This window comes from Zonotrichia leucophrys, chromosome 1A (genome assembly GCF_028769735.1).
Source record: "Zonotrichia leucophrys gambelii isolate GWCS_2022_RI chromosome 1A, RI_Zleu_2.0, whole genome shotgun sequence".
NCBI classification, from domain to species: domain Eukaryota; kingdom Metazoa; phylum Chordata; class Aves; order Passeriformes; family Passerellidae; genus Zonotrichia; species Zonotrichia leucophrys.
In genome coordinates, this window is record NC_088170.1 from 43,151,527 (window position 1) to 43,171,852 (window position 20,326).

Genomic DNA, 20,326 nt, shown 5'->3' on the forward strand with positions numbered 1-20,326 from the left:
AAGTTACTTGAAGGCTGTAGTGGAAGCTTTGCTTGATTGTAGCCTCTGCATGCCGTTGGTGTTAAAATGTTTAACCCATTTTTCAGTCAGTCACTCATCAGAAAGGAAGTTCTTCTTTTGTGTAAACTTCATTTGTCACCTTCAGTTAAATTGACTCTAATTTACCAACATCAGAGGACTTCTTTTATAGAAGAATACAAAAACCTTTTTTATGTAATTAGCACAGTGGAACCATTTTTCTCTAAAAAGTAAAGAGCTAATTATGGTCATTACCTCTGAAAGATGTAAGAAAGAACAGCAATTAATTAATCTGACAAATTGTCATCTGTTCCTGACTAAGGGACAGCTGTTCTCAAGCTCAGACTGCAAGTTGCCACTGATGTTAATGGGCATAAGAGATGGTGACTATTAATTGTAATTAATATTTCCCAGCAAGCTAAATTGATTTATTTTTAGCATTTACAACATTATTGCTGTGATGGATACAGAAAAGACCCATTTAAGGCATTTGTTATTTTAGTATCAACTTTTTAAGTTCAGATTTCAAACATCATGTGTTGTATTATTGGATCTTGCTCTATGGACTGCTCTAATAGTTGGATTTAGTGAAGCATATCTGAGTCAAAAAAAACCCACCTCCAAAGAAGAAAAATTGTTGAAAACACCTCTCTTCCAGGAGTGGCATTCTCAGAAAAAGTCTTTATTGATATGAAAATAACAGCAAAAATACCCAGTAAAGTATGAGTTGTTTATTATCGGTTTTTTGAGGCGCTCCAAAAGGTTGCACTCTGGTCCTTCCTGGATTCCTGAGGAGTATAGAAATATGCCCATATTCTTTGGATTCCTTGAGCATTGGAATGGAGAGGTAGGACGTAGCTATATGATTCTGACCTAAACTTTTCAGTGTCCTGGGGATATCCCCGTGTTCTGCATAATGGCAGTTTGCTACTTGAACGCTGTAAAAAACTAACTGTCCATGAAGTTTGGAAAAATCTCTTTAACAGCAAGAAGGAATTCACATAGTACAAGTAACAACTGGATTGGAAAGAATGTGCTTTTCTGTGTTTTAGAGACATGTTAATCAATTCTATTCACTGTAGATATGTAATGTATATTGAGATAGCATCTAAAAATATTCAGAATAGCAATCAAATAAGTTAAGATTTCATCCTAGTCCTTTTGGCATAAAAGACAGGGATATACATATAACTGAGAATGAGAATGCAGAGCAACAAAGAATTGCTTTGAACAGTAAAGAAATACCCATCTAATTCTGAATTATATTTGCTGTCTTGACTGGTAGGTAGTACCCAGTCATTGATTATTATTAAGAATTGTTGCATAGCTTGACATAGCATTGATGACTACTTCGTCAAACATGAAGATATTGAATCCGAAAGAATAAATAATTTCAATGTATATATATGTAAAGTAAGTATTAAAAAATCATGTGGATTTTATCAGAGTTGGGGATAGGGGAATATGTTCACCATCTGGAAAGCAGCAGCAGATTTTTTGAACTATAAGAACAGAGTAAAGTATGGGCTCAAACCATAAATTTTTTCTGTAGACTGGGATTTCTGTGAAATATTTTTCTTTGAGCTATAATTTCAGAAAATTAGAAGTTTCAAGGGAGAAAAAAATTATGCAATTTTTCTGTAAAAAAAAAAGTTGAAAACATTGAAGAAACTTAAATAGTGTGGATTTTGTAGATAATGTCATTTGAGTAATAAATGTAGACTTGTCTGAGGTAAAGACCTGAGATGCTGTGGTGACACCTTCAGTTTGATGTCCTTCCAAGCTCCATTTCTTCTGCTTTGTATACTCATTTTATTAACTCTAGTTTAGCTCTAGTTTAGCTTCTTTTATGTACCTTAGGGTCCCACTTCTCATCTCGGTGGGCTGTGTGGGAAGTGCTTGATTTCAGAGGAGCTCTAGTCCTGTTCTGCATGCATCCACCCCTCTCCTTCATTCAGTCAAAGTTGAGCATAGCCTGTCAAGTAACGCTTTAATAATTTCTTCCAAGATTGCTTTCCTGGAAATTTAGAAAGTTTAGTTAGAGATAAATTGAAAGCTGTCAAAAGCAATTTATCTAGTCATAGGTTAATCCTAGGAAAGACTCCAAGTGCTTTTTATAAGGAGATTATTAATAAAAACAAGTTTGGGTACCCATAGGTTTATTGATTCCAAATTTGAAGCATTTCTAGGTTTTTCGACAGAAAACCAAGTGTTGATCTTGACTAGAGCAGCCTTGCTGCAATTGGTATGTTTGGAATTATGTGTCATACCCACTTTACATATGCTATATTTGCCATAAGAATGTAGAAAAAATTGTTAGCAATTATATTTAAGTTTATGAAAGCTCTGTGTATCATACTATTCTCAGTGAAGCAATGATTCAAATGAATTCACAGAGGAACATCTGGAACCTGTCTGGTGCAGGAGTTTTCTACCTTGACTTCATCATGTTGCTTCTGTAGGAATGCAGCCGAATAATAGCTGAGACAAGTTTGTTGAATAAGCTATTAAAATCCCAGATGTAAGCATATGCTTTGCATTTTTATGGATCAAAATTGTACTCTTGAGGCTATAAAATTTTGTTTAAAAACTCTTTTCTTGAAATCTGCCTTCAAGTTATTGTAAATGTTTTTCTGGATTGACAAAGAGCCTAAATGCTAGATCACTGTCTATATTAGAATGCAGTGTTCATTTTGTAAAGGAAGATTTAGACTCTTCAGCCTATAGTAGAAAAAAATTATTTCGTAAGATGCTAAAGACAGTTCTTGGAAAGGCAAGTTCTTAATGTTCCTTATTATGGATGGACTATGTAGAAAGTCTACGATTGATTGCTAGGGATTTGACATTAGGTATTAGAAGGCCTATGTAAAGGTACCTGAAGGCCATCTTGAAAAAAAATAATACAGACTAACAGTAAGCACTCCAGTGAGAATTCATATGCAGTGAAATAATGGTGGCTTTCTGGTTTTAGGTTAAAGCATTAGTTTTAGCATTAAGTGATGATCTGGCCAATTGACTGAATTGTTTACACAGTTCTATGCATTTGCTTTGGGTCTGAGAGTCAACTGGAATTGGAATGATCATATTCTTAGGGGAAGACATACAGAGATTAAAAGATATGGCCTATATGCAAGAGTGGGTGTGACAAGGAATTATTCAGGCAAGCAATTTTATCATCAAGTTTGATTAGGAACTTAGGCAGAAGCCTGAAAAGAGAACCTGTTTCTGTAAAAAAATCCTATTTTGAGAACAAAATGTTTGATAGCATGTGAACCTAAGTATCAATATAACAAAAGCATATACTAATAAGGAAAAAAAAATTGAGGAGTTATTTTAAGCAGTGATAAACCCACAAGATTTGAATTTTGTGCCAGTCAGCTATATTCAGAAAGAGTACACACAATTTTTGTGTGTTCAGTGAAACTTGTTTCTTGGTAGTTTCTGCAATAAATTTGTAATAACTCTCAAGAAATTCTATGTAACATTTAAACTAATTGTAAAAAATAGGAGGTTTAATACTTGTTCTGTTATTTAATCTTTTGTGTATCAGAGGTTATTAAAAGGTTTTATGTGCCAGAGACCTTATTTATCAAAATCATTCTTGAGTTTAAGGTAATTTGAGGCTGTTTTGTCTTGCAGAGAGGCAAAGCCTAGGCTTTAGAAATAACAAGCAATTGAGTTGATATAACCTGCTCTGGTGACTGATCCATACTATTTCCTGCAGGGAAAGATGGGATGAGCCACTCCCTGTCAATACAACTAGCAGAATCCCTCCTGACAACAAACCTAATTAATGGACAATGTAATCCTGAGTCTGCAAACAGACTTCTAAAATAAAGAATTCTCTCTATTATGTTTGAGGACTGACCCCATGTATTCAGTCCTGGCCACTGTCTTGACTCCAGATGAGGGCAGTCTTTGATGCCTCAGAGGGTGTTTGAAGTCAAGGACAAAGTTGACATGTTTCCCACAAAGAAGTCAGCAGGATATGTAGTGTTGAAATTATAGTATCTCGTAAATATTGTATTTTAGTATGTAAACTATTCCACTGTGTTGTGATCAAATATACTACTTGGGATTTTCTAAAGGATACAAGTGAATTAGAATTCAAACTGCTGTAAGCCATCAATAGGATTAGTCCTGGTGGTTCCTGTTGGTTCTTTGGAAAAAGTCACACATGCACCCATCATAAGATTCTTATTTGGACTTTTTAGTCATGTACTTTTTGAATAAGCACTGAAGTGGAAACATAGGCAGTCAGGAACAGGGATAGTAAATACTTAGAAGCAAGAAGTTCATGCTTCTGCGGAAAAAAGGATAATTACTTTCTATAAACAGTAAAAATGTACAATTACAGTGTGGTAAAGTCTCATAACTGGCATGACCACAACAAAATAGTCTTGCAGTCTTTGTCTTCTTAATAATGTAAATCCCAGCAGATGAAATGAAAATTCCTCCTTTATGTAATTTTTTAGTGGAAATAGGTAATTCTTCACTGAAAATGAGATGTAAAGTAACATAATAGGCATTGTAATGTAGTATCTTGCTCTAAGAATTATTATTTCTTTACTATTTTTTAAAAATTTAACTATTTATTTTTAATGTTAATAGCTTTGTTAAATTAGTAGTAAATTTAAAAATGCATAAAATGTTAATAAATTAAAATATTTTGCACCTTCTGTTATAGGTATGAAATTCTAGGTTCAAGTATGAATCTATAGCATTATCTTGCTTTACATAATCAAGGTCTTTGATGCTTGTCTGCTTTTCCCAAACAGTCCCACTAGATAGTTAGCTTTTGAGACGTTCAAAACACCCTGATTTTCTTGGTGGTTTCTTTTAACTTTTCACTTTTTGTATCAGTATGAATTAAAAATTAAACTGAAAAATATTGTATATAAGACACAGGTGTATTTTTGAACTTTATTAAAATGTAGCAGGAATTCAAGATTTTTTAGAGATACTTGAATAAAGTGACAAGACAGATAAGTATTCAATATCCAGTAGATTTCCTAGCAATCAAAGTACTCTGGATAGCTTTTTAAAAACAAGGCTACTGTGGAAGTTATATTGAAGGAAAATTGAACATTTTAGAAATATCCAGATCCAGATATGTGTAGTGGGTGCTTAAATTTTATTCTTTTTCTGCCTAAAATAGGCCGTAAGCTTTTACCTGAATTGCAAATTTTATTTTGTTTGTCGACACTGCAGCACTGCCGCCATGGAATTTGTGTGAGCAAAGAAATGGAGCTGCGCCCTGTAGATGGAGAATGGGGACCATGGGGACCATATAGCTCATGTTCAAGAACTTGTGGAGGTGGAATCAAGAGCACCACCAGGCTGTGTAATCGACCAGAGTATGTTTTTTTATTGTGTTTCACATTTTTTATTATGTTCTAATGTGTTTTACATTTACATAATGAAGGTATTAGAAAATTATGGATTGGCTCAAAATAAAATAGAGGTATTGTGGGCTGTGCAAATCAGTTTGAGTCTCCAACAAAAATGCTTGTTTCAACCATGTTTGGAAAGAGATAAGTTTACAGACTTTATTATGCAGAGGACCTTTAGATTACTTATGTCTTTCTGCAATATTATCCATTCGTGCAGATGTTTCTAAAAAATCAGTTTGGCAGGGTTTTTTTCCTAGGTTTACTCTAACTGTTGAGGTTTCTTTAAACGTAAGATGCTTTTTTTTCAGTAAGAACTTCAAAAATAAATACATGTATTCCCTACTAATCTCTTTAGTGAAACACTTGATTTGATTTGATTTAAGGCTTTTCCGCAACATCACCACCAGTAACAACCCACAAGGAGCAGTGGTTATAACAGAGGCATTTAAAACTTCCCTTTAGAATTAGAAAATTACATTGACTTAATACTTCCATGTGGATTTTGTTCTCTGTAATAAAAGTAAAGGAGAACTTTACCCTTAACTTGTCCAGAAGCAGAACTACAGCTGGTGCCTGAGTAGTTTCAGTGTTTTTCTAGGAAGTTATGTCAGCTTGATGTTATCAGTAGGATAAATGAAATTCAATCAAATGGCTCAGGTTATTTTATTTTCTCTGATGAGCAAGAGGCAGTAGACTAGATTGCCATTAGATAATGCCTCTTTCAGTCTCTTGTGATTGATAGTATCAATTTGCAGTTGATTTATTCTTTTTTTCTTCCCAAAGAACATATGAATTCTGAATTATTTTGTGTCTTGGTTTAGAACTGTTAAAATGTATTTTAGACTTTATGGTAAATGAGGCGTTTTCCACAATTTCCCTTTTTTATTCTTCTGATCCCCAAAGTGAAACCAATATTAAGAGTACAGAAAAGACTGTGTTAGCTTCTAATTGTCCTCTTTCTTTGTCACTCTTAAAGTAATAATTTCAAATTACTGAGGGAGGTGCCGCTTGTTTAGAAATATGACTGTAATCGCAGCTAAATTGATAAAAGCATTAAAATTATTAATGCTTTTACTCAGGGTAAATAGTTATAGCTAAGAGAAGTAAAAGTAATAATGTATTAATGAACATCCTCAGTGAGATTACCATCTCAGCAACAGTATTTCACAAGGTTTGGGTTTATTTTGGGTATAATTGAATGCACAGTAGAAGCTGAGCATGTGTAAATCAGTTGCACAGCTGACAGGATGCTTTGTGAGATTTTCCTCTGTAGATCAGTGACTGAGGCCACTTTTTGTGTAAAACAGCAATTTTAGAAAATGAGTGTGTTTTACATTTACTTTTATCTTAGGCCAAGAAATGAAGGAAGGTACTGTGTTGGTCGCAGGATGAAATTTCGGTCATGTAATACTGATTCATGTCCAAAAGGCAAAAAAGATTTTCGAGAGCAACAGTGCTCTGAATTTGATGGCAAACACTTCAATATCAATGGTCTTACCTCTGCTGTTCGCTGGCTTCCAAAGTACAGTGGTAGTAAGTAATCCCACATCTTTTCAATTAACACAATAAAAATGTTATTTTATTTAAACTTTTAAAACAGACAAGAAACCTCTTGGATTTTCTTTCCAGTTGCTATGAAAGATCGCTGTAAACTTTTTTGCCGAGTTTCTGGAACAACTTCCTACTATCAGCTGAAGGACAGAGTTGCTGATGGTACTCCCTGTGGAGCAGAAACCAATGACCTTTGTGTTCAAGGCTTATGCAGGGTATTTAAATCTAAACTTTTTAATTATTAAAATCAATTTTAACAAGTGGTAAAGTACATATTCAATATTAATACTAATCAACGTTACTGAAAATATGGTGTTCTGAGTTTACTTAAGTTAATTTTATTACCTATCAAATTAAAGATCTGGAAATGGAAGCAATTAAGTTAAAAACATATAGTTGAATCAGAAGACCCACAGTCTTGCCTCATTAAGCCTCACATGTGGAAGAGTAAATATTGTTCAAGTGAGCAGTGAGAAACTGATCCAAAATTAGGATAAAGGGAGGAAAGAAGCATGCTGTGAAATTAGCATTGCGTATCTGCTACCAAAGAAGTAAATAGAAATAGAAAATCCAAGGGTAAATGGTTTATGTCATTATTATTTTACTATCAAATCAGGAGGACCTGACCCTTAAATTAATTCAGCACTCTGCTTAATAGCAGCTATGGCATTGCCACAAGATTTTGTTGGGAGAAGCAAGGTGCTATATTTTAACAATTCAAGACTTTTTTGTAGAGCCTTGTTGAGCTTTTGCTGATTGCAGTGAAACTGAGCGAATTCAGAATGAGGAGGAAATATAGCTTATTTTTATATGGTTGAATAAAAAAGAAATGCCAGAGAATTGTCCTGTTTATCGTAGTTCAAAAAACCACTGGAAATTTAAGTAAAGATACATAAACAAAAATTGTGCTTATGTTAGTTTAACCAGCACAGTCTGTGTGTATTCCTTTGCTTCTTTTCTGTAATGACAGAGTTTAAATGAATTGATGACCATGTATATATACATATGGCTTTTAGACTTCCAAGACTTTTAATGTAAATATAAATTAAAATTTATAAATTATATTGATTTTTAGTACAAAATTTTTATGTACTGTTATGTATTCTTATGCAGATCTTGACATACGGAATCTGTTGGGATTGCAACACTCTATTTTATCCTTACATTGCAGAATCCAAAACCATTGATGGCTTTTAATGGATTGCCAAGGAAGACTAGATATATATACAGTGAACAACAATATTTTGGGGTAGTGGGAAGCTTATATTACTTATTTTCATTGTTTTCCGTTGGGCTGAGTGACCCTGGGCCTTTTTTTTTTATTATTATTTGTAGCAAGCAGGCTGTGATCACGTTTTGAATTCAAAGGCAAGGAGAGACAAATGTGGAATCTGTGGTGGTGATAATTCTTCATGTAAGACACTTGCAGGTACTTTCAACAGTGCTCATTATGGTAAGGTTTGTTTTGCCTTTTTTTTAATCTTAATACACACTTCACTATGGCTTAGAAATTATTCTTTACATTTAAGGAAGCAGAAATTATTCTTTACATTTAAGGATTTTAGTGTATGTTCTTTAGGGCCTCTATCAACAAAAATATCTTTCATTTTCAGTCACATTCCATCTCAAGGATACAGAGGCAAGCACTGTGACATACTAACTCATTCTAGTGAAAAAAAAATCAATCTCCTCAAAAGTCAAAGCCAAACATAAAAGAAATTATGAGAGTAAAAGTACTTTGAAAGGATGAATGTTTCCTGCTTTGTACTTTGCATTCTCTGGTCTGAAACTTTGCAGCTGAACATATCCCAGTGTCTCATTGTGGTTGTGCAAAGAGATAGAAAGAAGTTTCTGTTGTGAGCAGCTGATGAGGTTCCTTTTCTCCTAGAGTGAAAAATACAGCCTATGAAATGTGACCCTTCTCCTTCCAGAGAACAGGGGTAACAATATTTATGTTTTTTCCTCCTCATTGACAAGTAGTGATTGAGAAAGTTCTGAATAACCCTGGTATTTCTTATTGATTTGATTTAGTTTCTCTACAAGAGCTACTGATAGTTCTTCTATATGTAGTCTTTTCTGTGAAGTGTGTAGAGACTACTGTGTGTGTAGCAGTGCAGTTAAGTAGTTAGAGCTTAGAACATAAGGACAGAAGTCTCCAGGTTAATATCTGCCTAGAGGCTCCTTCATACACTTCACTAGTTGAAAGAGACCACAGGTGAAGTGAAAATGATACCTGGAGAGCTGCTAAATAGGATCTTCATGGAACAGAGGGATTGAGGAAAGTATGCCAAGTATCCTGCTGGATTTTCTTTTCCCCTGGCAGAAGGCACAGATGCATTGAAAATTACCAAAAAATTTATACCACTACCTGTCCCATAGAATGACATGTATTTTTTCTTGTGTCTGTCCTAAGAAGATGCTTATAGATAGCACATGAATTTTGTCACTCACGCATTTGTTACAAGTCAAGTGACCATAATGTGAAACTGCCATTATGCAAATAAGGTCAAGACTATCACTCTGATTTAATGACTTCCCATTGTCACAGACTTATTTGCTTCAAATTGAAGGGGAAAAAAGCCCCCATGTTTTGGGATAAGGAAAGCCTTGAGTTATTATTTGGTTTTCTAGTAAGTGAAATGTTTTAAATTATATTCATATTCTTATTATAGCATATAAGAGATAATACTGAGTTGTACCAACGAACAGTATGCTGAACATTTGGGATTATCCCGGGGTGTGCTCAAGTAGGAATACAGCCATGCAAACAATAAATTGTATTCAGCTGATCACTAAAACTCTCATGTCCATGGGAGGTCTAAGACATCCCTAGGCAAATGACTGAAGGTATTGTCTGAGGAAATACAATTTTCAAAAAAAATTCTGAATTAGGATCACCAGCTAAATATGTTGATATGCACTTGATCTTTTTCTTTTAACTTCATTTGGTTCCCTTTCAAACTAAAATGAGCCATTTTGCTACGGCAGAACTTGGAATTGATAATAGCAGCCTGTGGTGTGTGCTTATAGTCATGCAGTTACGATGTTGTCAGTAACTGTGTAAACAGTAGTAAAGAAATAATCAAAAATCCATTACAGCAAAACACTAATTTACTTGGCTTCCATTTTAGGAGATGGTAATCTAATTATGTACACAGTATTACTATATTGGCTATTATTATTGCATCAAATTAGAGTATCTGAGGCTTTCCTGGACAATGGTCATTCTCAGCATCCTAGTGTGTGATTTATTCTCTTTGTGTATCCTTGACAACATGCTATGCAGTTTTGTTAATAGTTTCCTCCTGTATTTTTTCTTCTTTCATTCTATTACCTCAAAGACAAAGTCTTCAGTGTGTGAGATGAGGGGCTTTTTTAACTGTGTTTTGGTTTTCTTCCTAGTATGTTGAAAGATTGGCCAAACCCTGTATTTATCCCAAGCATGCATCTTGTCAGTTTGCAATTGCAGTGCTGCCCCCAGCTGGTAAATGTGATGGACCTGTAATTAGATTAAATCTTCATTTAAATGCATGGCATAGTTTTAATAGATTAAAAGCACTAGGAAGTTAATGAATTATTAAATTTGTCATGGCCTAACCCCAACTGGAACCACACAGCCAGTCACTCACTCACTACCTCCCAATGGGATGGGAGATAGAACTGGAAGAATATAAGTGAGAAAATTCAGAGAGATTCAGATAAAGACAGTTTAATAGGTAAAGCAAAAGCACACAAAGGAAAGCAAGAATTAGTTCACCACTTCCCATGGGCAGGCAGGTGTCCAGCCAGGAAATATGGCTCTGTCATGCAAAACAGTGAATTGGGAAGACAAATGCTGTCACTCTGAACATTCCCCCCTTCTTTCTTCCCTCAGTTTTATATGCCCAACAGGATGCCATATGGTCTGGGATATCCCTGTGGTCAGCTGGGGTCCATCTGTATGCCCTCACAACTCCTTGTGCACCCCCAGCCTCTTCACTGATGGAGTGGGGTGAGAGGCAAAAAAGGCCCTGACTCTGTAAGCTCTGCTCAGCAATAACCAGAACATCCCTGAATTATCAACATTTTCCAGCACAAATCCAAAACACAGCCTCTACCAGCTATTATGAAGAAAACTAACTCTATCCCAGTCAAACCCAGTACAAAATGAAAAGGATATTGCCATTTAAATTTTTACCCACAGAGGTGCATCAACTAAAGCCACAGTAATATTGTTAAACACAGTGAAATAAGTGGAAAAATTATCAAAATTTTTATTAATACCTCAGATTACATGTTTATATTTGTTAGTTGTTTCCAGTGTTTGCTGTACTCAGTTTTTCTCAGCTGGAAGTATTTCGAATTCATGGTTAGCATCTGTGAGAAACATGTCTGGATTTTTTAACCTAGATTTATGTGCAGCACGATTTTTAAAAAGTAGATCTTGATGCACATTATTTTGTTACCTGGTGGCAAGGCTACCATAATATTACTTGGAGATACTGCAAGAAATGGTGACTCATTTGTGAAGCATTTGTGTTTTGAAGAGAGTGCACTCAATATTTTAAGCAGAAGAAGGTGAATCAAGCATGGCTAGTTTAACAGCTGTATCTACCTATGCATATGACCTGCAACACTGCAATATTATCCTAGTATTTAGGATTCATTCTTTAGCCTGCTGGAATTCTCTTGGAGAGAAAAACTCGTAAAGAGGGAATGGAGATGTTTCCTGTTAAGTGACTTACCCAGATTTCTGTAGAAGTTTAAATTGTGAGCAGTCACAGTGTTTCCCAAGTCTCTCTTGATTTACTTGACTGCCTTCTAGAGTAGTTCTGCTCTGCAGGAATTTTTCTGAATAGATTGAGCTTATGTTAGTGGTGAAGAATTGAATTCACATATCTAAACACAGAACGTAACATGTAAAGTCATTCAGAGGCATTGGTTATCTCTAGTGCACTGTAGGGTTTTGTGAATGAAAATTTATTTTCATATTTACTAATACTTGACTATTTTTGTATATAATTAATTTGCAGGTTACAATGTTGTAGTAAATATTCCCAAAGGAGCAACAAACATTGATATTCAACAGCACAGCTACTCAGGGAAACCAGAGGATGACAACTACCTTGGTAAAAGCCTCCTGTGTACAACATGGATGAATGGGTTTTGTGCTTTTGACAGAGATGTGCTCTGGATGTATATTAGGAGAATTCTGATAAAGACATTGGAGAAAATATCTAATTGTTTTGTAATTAATTTGTCTGGGTCTCTCTGTAAATCAGTAGGATGTTAAGGTTTCTAGTTCTTAGACGAGTGCGTTCATTCATCAGAGAATAAGAATTATAGCACTTTGCATCGTTTTGTCAATTCTTTACTTTGTTGTCATGATGTTAATTGGAATGCCACAAGTGAGCTCAGGAGTAAAGCAGGTGTTTGTTGTTTTAAATCTTGGAAGCATTTACTTTGTGAACAAAACAGTCTGACCATCAGCAAACTTACCAGTTGTCTCATATTTCTTTTTTTCTGTTATGTCTGGGACATAAAGAGTACAAAGGTTGTCGCATGCTGATAGATTTGCACGTGTGTGTAGGCAACAAAGAACTCATAAGTACATCCTACCAAAAATCTTGGTTGTTCTATTTCACAGTAGTTACATTGTATCTGAAGTGCCTGAAAAAATATTGAAGCATATTTGCCTGCTGTCTCTTCTTCCATTGTCATCCTAGCCAACAAACTTCAGAATTCTCAAAATGTTTTCCTTGTCACCAGCTGCCAAGAAGCAACCTTTCACCCCTGACATTAGCTTCCATTTCAAATGTAGTAATGCCTGAATAGCATCATGTACTACAAATTTTACCTTATTTAAAAATGTTTAATTTGTCATTAATCTTTATTATTGCAGATAGGTCATTGTGTTAAATTACTATCACAAATGCTTAATAATTTATTTTTATTTTCAAATTTACTTTTAAAACCCACTTCACTAGAAGTAGCTATAGCAAATACAAGGATGTGGGCTGTAGAATAGGGCAGAAATACCAATGACTACTGTTTCCTTCTGCAGTGGCAGAACCTAGTCATATTAACAAGTTATGACTGCAGTCAGCAATTCAGCAGAAAAAATATTATTTAATTGCTATAATGCAGAGAAAATGCATGACTTAAAAAATCCATGACCACTGCTCAGGTGAAAGGTACTGATTATTAGAGTTGAATTCATTAATTTGAACTCTTTGATATAACTTTTTACATTGGCTACAATAAAGCTAAGTGGTGGTGAGGCTTTATTGATAGAACCTTTTAACTAAATAGATTTCCAATATTTTATTTCACTTGCAGCTTTATCAGATGCCCATGGAAATTTTATCTTGAATGGAAATTTTGTTGTAAGCATGTCAAAAAGAGAAATCAATGTACAAGGAGCCATTTTTGAGTACAGTGGTTCGAACAATACCATAGAACGAATTAACAGCACTGATAAAGTTGAAGAAGAACTAACCTTACAGGTGCATGTTTACTTTTCTCAGAAGTTTGAAAATTTCCTACATGATCATTATGTTCATAATTTTATGTTCAAATTCACTGAAAAACAGCTATTATTTTATCTCAATCAAGGTTTTGTGTGTAGGGAATTTATACAACCCTGATGTGCGTTATTCATTCAATGTCCCGATAGAAGATGGAAGTGATCTGTTTACGTGGGATCCTTATGGACCCTGGCAAGATTGCAGCAGGATGTGCCAAGGTACTGTGAAGTATTTTTTTCACCAGAGCCAAAGACCTGATGGGATTTATGAAGGGACTCATCTTAAGTTCTCTGACTTTTCACCATTACTTGTAAGGGAGAGACTTGTTACCCTCAGTATCCTTCAAGTTCACAGAGCCTTTAAGGACAGAACAGCTTCTGATTTTTTTTGGCTATTTTTACTGCTTATGCAGTACAATTCTATATTCAAAACTACACTTGGAGACATAGGAGCAGTTTATTAAAAAGCAATTGGATCAAATCTAATATATTCTTATAAAGTGGTATTGTATGTCTATTAATATTCATTAGGCTTCCATTATACCACTTCCAGGTGATCACTGATTTGTCTGGTGTCTTTCATACTAATTTATTTGTCTTTTTTTTTTATCTGCTAAATGGGACGATGCTGTTTAAAGATATATTTGACTATTTTAAGCTGTTACACTCTAGGCCATTCCAGTATAAAAATAAAGCCACGGCATTTATGAAATGTGTATATATAAAAGTGTACGTACACAGATTTTTGACAAATACTCTTCTTAGTGAGTGCTAAAAAAGCCTGAAAATATGTAATGATGAGTTTCTTCTGGTTGTATACATGCTCATGTTCTAGAGAAGCAGAATAGCTGTCAACTGAGGTATTTCTCCCAGAACTCCAGATCTTTTAGGTGATCAATTTTTCTGCTTCTTTAAGGGAAAGGATCACAACGTCTAAGTTAACATGGTGGTTTAGGGAATATGTTAATTAGCAGAACATACATGATGTGCTTGGAATACTTAGCCTGATAAGTAAATAGACTGTTGCACTTTTGTAGTTCTCTGGAAGTTGATATCCTGTGAGACCACTCTAGGACAGCTGGGAGGTGGGGAAGGTAATTGGGAAAGGTTATTCTCCACCTGGAATGTAGTGAGATGCACAAAGGAGTGTGTTTATGCAGTATCTGCTGTGTACAGCAATTTGTGTTAATGGGGCATCTCAGTTCCTGGCTGATGAATGGAACCCATAAGGCAGTTTCTTATTTTAGCCCTTTATTTACTTCTTCTGATGCTTTTTGAAGGTATTCGAAGAAGAAGAATGACATGTATACGTAGAAGTGATGGTGTGGTAGTGTCTGATCAAAGATGTGAACTTATACCCACTGTCCCAAGTGTCTTTGAGCAGTGTAATACAGACTGTGAATTAAGGTAAAAAAAAAGGTTCCTAACTGATGGGGTTATTACCTTTTGTAAACACACATACATGATATTTACACCTTTTATCAAGTCCACATAGAAGTAGGGTCTTTTCTAATTTTTATTGGTAAATTACAAGATCTCTTGTTAGAATTGTGAATCTGTTCTGTATATTCTGGCACAAAAACTTGTATTGCTGCATTAAATACATTTTCCACCAGAACTGTATCCACAACTGGAAATAATTTGAAACAGACTAGTGTTTTTGCACTCCAAGATAGCCCACACTGAAATATTCAGATGATGAAGAGTTAGAATTATACCTTACATTTTTCAAGGTCACCTAGGAGATTAAGATAAGAAATCCTTTAAATTTAAAAAATTTCTTTTAAGCCTATGAGTCAAATTCTTTTATATTGCTTTCAAAATCCAGTAATGAGATAGGGTTTACAGTTTTATTTGTTCCCTAAAATGCATATCTATATTTACATTATGATTCTTGGTACATTCTTTGAGCTTTCTGTAACAGTTTGTCATTTTAGGTGGCACAGTGTTGGCAAAAGTGACTGTACATCCAAGTGTGGCCCAGGACATCGGTCTGTTGAGATCCACTGCATGAAGTACTCTATTGCAAGAGGACTCAGTGCTCCAGTGGAGGATAAGTACTGTGCTGATCAGCAGAAACCACCAGCCAGAGAGCCTTGCCATGGTGACTGTACATTAAGAAGTTGGCACTATACAGAATGGTCAGAGGTACAGATTTAAAACTTTGTAATTGTACCATTACAGTTCTGGTTAGCATTCACACAAAATTTTTAATCCTCTGTGAGTTTTTACTTTAGTAACTAAGAGGAAACAATGTTTGACAAGTACAGATATGTAGAATCATCTGATACCAGCCTTTATATTTCAGCAACTTCCTTATATTTTTATAAAAATGGGCAGCTTGTTTGCAGCCTGGTTTTGGATGTTAGCAGCAAAGATCTGGTAATTAAAGGTGTATATTTTATTTGCTTAATAATTTAATTCTGTACTATTTTGATTTTGTTTTTTGTTAGAGCTTTATCTTGGAGCTATTATATAAAGTGCTGAATTTATCTCAGATGAACATATTAGCATTCTGCGGATTAAATGGAGGACACTTTTGTCAAGTGCAATCCTTAACATCTTTTTACCTTTAAGACTGGTAATGTATTTTGGCCTGGTTTTATTATCTTGTTTCCTATTTCATAACTATGCAGTGTTCCAGGAGCTGTGCAAGAGGTGTCAGAACCAGAGAAGCTTTTTGTATGAACAACTTGGGACGTCATCTTCCTGACAGAGAATGCCAGGAACTTCCAAGGGTTGTAACACAGAGCTGCAATGAATTCTTATGTCCAAGCTGGTCTGTTACTGACTGGAGTGAGGTAATGAAACTTTGTAAAACTTAAAGTACATTTGGTCCTGGTCATCAGTATTAAAATAAGCTGCATTAAGTGCTTAGGGGTTTTGTTTTATATTTTGGGCCACATGGTTATGAAAGTTTTAAGTCCTATGATTTGTCTGATACACATCACACATCTACGACTGGCATGAGAACTTCTGTAAAACACTCCTAGAATTTATATTCTCCTTAATTTTGTTACATTAAAATGAGGTAGTGAAGACATGTAAAGTAAATATATTTGCAGTAATTTGCATACCTTCCTTTTTTATGAAGAATGACAACTATACAGCCAACTGTTTAATTGAATTGTAATAATTTTATTATAGGTTAGATGGATATAAAAGAATTGTGGACAGTTTAAACATTTTTCCAGTGAACGCTGTGATATATGCACTATTATTGTATTGGAAATAAATTATCTACACAGTTTTCATAATTTACATCTTTAGAATCTTAATAGCAATTTCTTTGTATTAGTATTTGAATTGAACTTAACAGGAAATGAAAAGTTCATTAAAAAGTAGGGTTTTTTGGACTACTGACATTCATGGAATATTTTTGTTATTTATGTTGTTTATTTATGAACGAGTTACTAAAAGAAATTGAAGCCCTAATGCAGATTCATGTCTCTGCAAACTGGTGTTTATAATAATTTTACAGTGCCCTGTGACATGTGGCAAAGGAATGAAGCATCGTCAAGTCTGGTGCCAACTTAATGATGAACAACTGAGCGATGATTTCTGTAACCCAAATGACAGACCAGAGTCAGTAACACTGTGTGAACTTCATGAATGTGCATCTTGGCAAGTAGGGCCTTGGGGATCAGTGAGTACATAAGGATTTCTGGCTTCTTGGTTTATAGTTCAGGCTATGAGCAATCACGAAACAATACCTTTTAAACATTTTACTTGAGTCTTATGCATTTGTTTTAGTTGAATTGATTCACGTATTTGTTTGCAGGGTCCTATTGGCTATCTAACTTGTGATTTAGGAACGCCCATATAGAAGTTAAATCCCTAAAATAGTAATTGGTCCTAAACCTTAATATCAAAGATGTTTTACACATCAGTGTAATACATCACCAGAATAATGAAAATGAGGTAGCAAACTGTTCAGATGAACGAGAACGGTAAAAGACCAAGTATTTATAGGTAAGTGAGCATATTCAAGTGATAGCTTTAATTAATATAAATCAGTCTTCAATCTACAATATATTTCAATTGGTACAGATCAGTCTTCAATCTACAATATACTGCAATCAATCATAGAAATGTATATGCTAATAATAGCAGGGAAAAGGACTTAGTATTTTATTATTACATTTTGCTTTTATCTTCAGTAATATAAGATCTGCTATCTCTTTATGTGAAATTGCTGTTGAAAAACATGTTCCTGTGTGACACTGTGACACTCATCGAATGTAAACCAAAGTGGATTTAAAACACTAAGAAAAAGTGAATTAATTTGTGAAGGAAGCTCTTGTCAGTAAATAGATGAGAATTAATTAAAAATATGAGGTACTCAACTTCATGTGGCATTTATAAGATCAGGTTATTCAAACCAACAGTAAAGAAACAATGTTTCTTGGATATTAGTGGGAAATCATAACCAAATAGCAGCTGATCTTTGTCTTATTATATACAACCTGTTATTAAAATACAGAATAAATATACCTTTGGAAATTAAGTATATTTTTAACTTAGACATTTCTTTTACTTTTTTACCTTAGAGATAAGCATACTGTTATCTAACAAAATGTAATCTTGTGATCACAGGACTGTGAATTTCCATTCCTACAAGCTAAATGCAAAAGTTAAATAAAATATTAATTCAGTCCCATGATAGAATCCTTAGGAATAAAAATATTTTTCTGAAATAGCTTGTATAAGTAATTTACCAATCTATGTCACTGGAGTAGAACTTTTCATTGCAGTTTTTCCACTGTACCACCTGGTAACGGCCCTTCTCAACCAGGTTTTTACAAGTACTTGTCCTTGAACCACAACATTTATAGGGATAGGGTTTGCGTCATAATATTTTCAGCCATCTAATGTTTTAGGTGACAGCTTTGAGTGCACTTTGGTTAAACTTTGTAGTGAAGGGAAAAACATTTAATAGCTGCAGTTAGTGATTCATTTGAAGCTACTCCTTTTTCCTCTCTTTCCCCTCTTCTACTTTCTCTTCGCCAGTTTTTATTGCTGAGCATGACATAATAGAGTATGAATTGTCCCTTTAAAGAGGTCAGGTCAGCTGTTCTGGAAGTGTTCCTTCCCAGTCTCCTGCCCAACCTCCAGCCTCCTCACTGCAGGGGATAGAAAAGGGGAAAGAGAGGAAGCCTTTGTCCTGCACAAGCACTGTTCATTGGTGTGCTACAAACGCTGCTTAAGTACCCAATGGTCTGCCACAAAGGAAGTTAACACCATCTCAGTAGTTATTCCTATTCATTCTAGAAAGAGTTGCAAAGTAGAAAATGTAATTAAAAATGAAATTTGGTTATAAATAGCTCTGTTTCAAGTGTATGAAACTCCTGCCTTCAACAGTGTTCTATAACATGCGGACGCGGGTACCAGGTGCGCGCAGTCAAATGTGTTACTGGGACATACCGCGTAATCCTGAGCGACGACAGGGAGTGCAATGCTGCCACTCGTCCTAGGGACAGCCAAGTAAGTTAAAAAACACCTCTCTACTTCTCTATCAAAAGTGTCTGAATACAATTATTTTCTGCTGACTCTGTGTGGGAACTCGGAAGGCATCACTTCTAAAATGAGAACAAAATACTGAAATATGCTTTTCTTCACAAAAGTCAAATTTTGCCTAGAGAATTAAGTAAAAGGAGAGTAATTTTAAGAGATGTTTGAAAGTTGATATGTGATGTTGGTAGAGTATATGGCTTCAAGGAATCCAAAGGCCTGTGATTATTTGGCAGTAGCTCCAACATGTAGAATATTGTGAGGACACTGCTTGCCATCCTACCTAATCAATAGTACCCAACTGGCTTCTTTAATAAGCTTCTAAACATAAAAGCCTGTTAATTGGTGTAGTTTATTTCTGCTTAGATGTGCAAACACTGGATTTGATTATCCTTGGCATTTTTAATTGTGGTACCTGTTAGCTACTGACTGAAACTGGGCAAATTTATATTCTCAGTAGCTGAAGGGATAAAGGACAGGACAGCACAACCACTGTCTTTGCTTGATCCTTCTGTGCTGCCTGTGGCTCTGAAGCAGGAAACTGTAATGTCAATGCTCCTTCTCTCCAACAAGTTTGCCAAAACTGTTCTTTCTCAAAATTCCAATATTATTAGTTATTGCTAATGCAGTTTTAAGAGCAAATAAATTTTCTGTAACACTCCATTTAAAATGAAACAAAGCAATTCAATTAAGGTCTTTGAATAATTCCAGGGAAAATGTAAAAGATGGTATTTGCATGTTAATTAAATGCTAACCATTTGCTTTACATTTGGCTCTTCCAAAATGTATATTTCAAAAGTTTTTTTTTCCTCACCCCACAGGAATGTGAATTGCCCTCTTGTCCAGAAAATACAAAATTATGGACTACTTCACTTCCTCTAGTTCATGTGGGGAAGGTGACCCAATGGAGATATGGATCATGGACCCCAGTATGTAATATAGCAGTCACACCTTGCAGGGCAGCCCTCCACTCATTCACCCATTTTTCCACAGAGCTTTCATGAAGATATTTTTCAGACTGAAATCTGCTTGGGATATATCAAAAAGGAGTTCTTAAGAAAAGAAACTGTTTCTTAAGGAGCGGATAGACACTTCCAGCAAACTCTGGGCTTCAAATTCAACCAGAAAAAATAATAGGAATAAAAGTGGAATCCTAGGAGCTGGGGTTCTGAGTGAAATAGTTTTTCTATCATTGGCAGCGCACTAGGAAGTGACTTTTTAAATGTAATTGATCAGTTTCTAAGTATTTGGAACATCTTTGATGTTAAAATATTATTTAAATCTTTTATGTGATAGTAATACTAAACAGCTGGAGTCATTAAAGATCTAATTTGACATTTTTTTGTAA

At 34.9% G+C, this 20,326-nt stretch overlaps 1 protein-coding gene across 4 annotated transcripts in view; it reads left to right on the forward strand.

Moving 5' to 3' along the window:
- The window catches only part of ADAMTS20 (ADAM metallopeptidase with thrombospondin type 1 motif 20), an 86,539-nt gene that overhangs the window by 34,450 nt on the left and 31,763 nt on the right, over positions 1-20,326 (forward strand). For all 4 annotated transcript variants that reach the window (XR_010438690.1, XM_064702576.1, XM_064702575.1 and 1 more), the window contains exons 12-24: positions 5,230-5,375; positions 6,763-6,944; positions 7,041-7,177; positions 8,298-8,415; positions 11,975-12,070; positions 13,281-13,447; positions 13,557-13,686; positions 14,748-14,874; positions 15,405-15,615; positions 16,104-16,268; positions 16,949-17,113; positions 18,829-18,951; positions 19,800-19,907. Coding sequence is in view for 3 of the 4 variants with exons in the window: in XM_064702576.1 (XP_064558646.1) it covers positions 5,230-5,375; positions 6,763-6,944; positions 7,041-7,177; positions 8,298-8,415; positions 11,975-12,070; positions 13,281-13,447; positions 13,557-13,686; positions 14,748-14,874; positions 15,405-15,615; positions 16,104-16,268; positions 16,949-17,113; positions 18,829-18,951; positions 19,800-19,907 (1,875 nt within the window). In the remaining variant the exon portion in view is untranslated. The remainder of the gene's footprint in view (positions 1-5,229; positions 5,376-6,762; positions 6,945-7,040; positions 7,178-8,297; positions 8,416-11,974; positions 12,071-13,280; positions 13,448-13,556; positions 13,687-14,747; positions 14,875-15,404; positions 15,616-16,103; positions 16,269-16,948; positions 17,114-18,828; positions 18,952-19,799; positions 19,908-20,326) is intronic.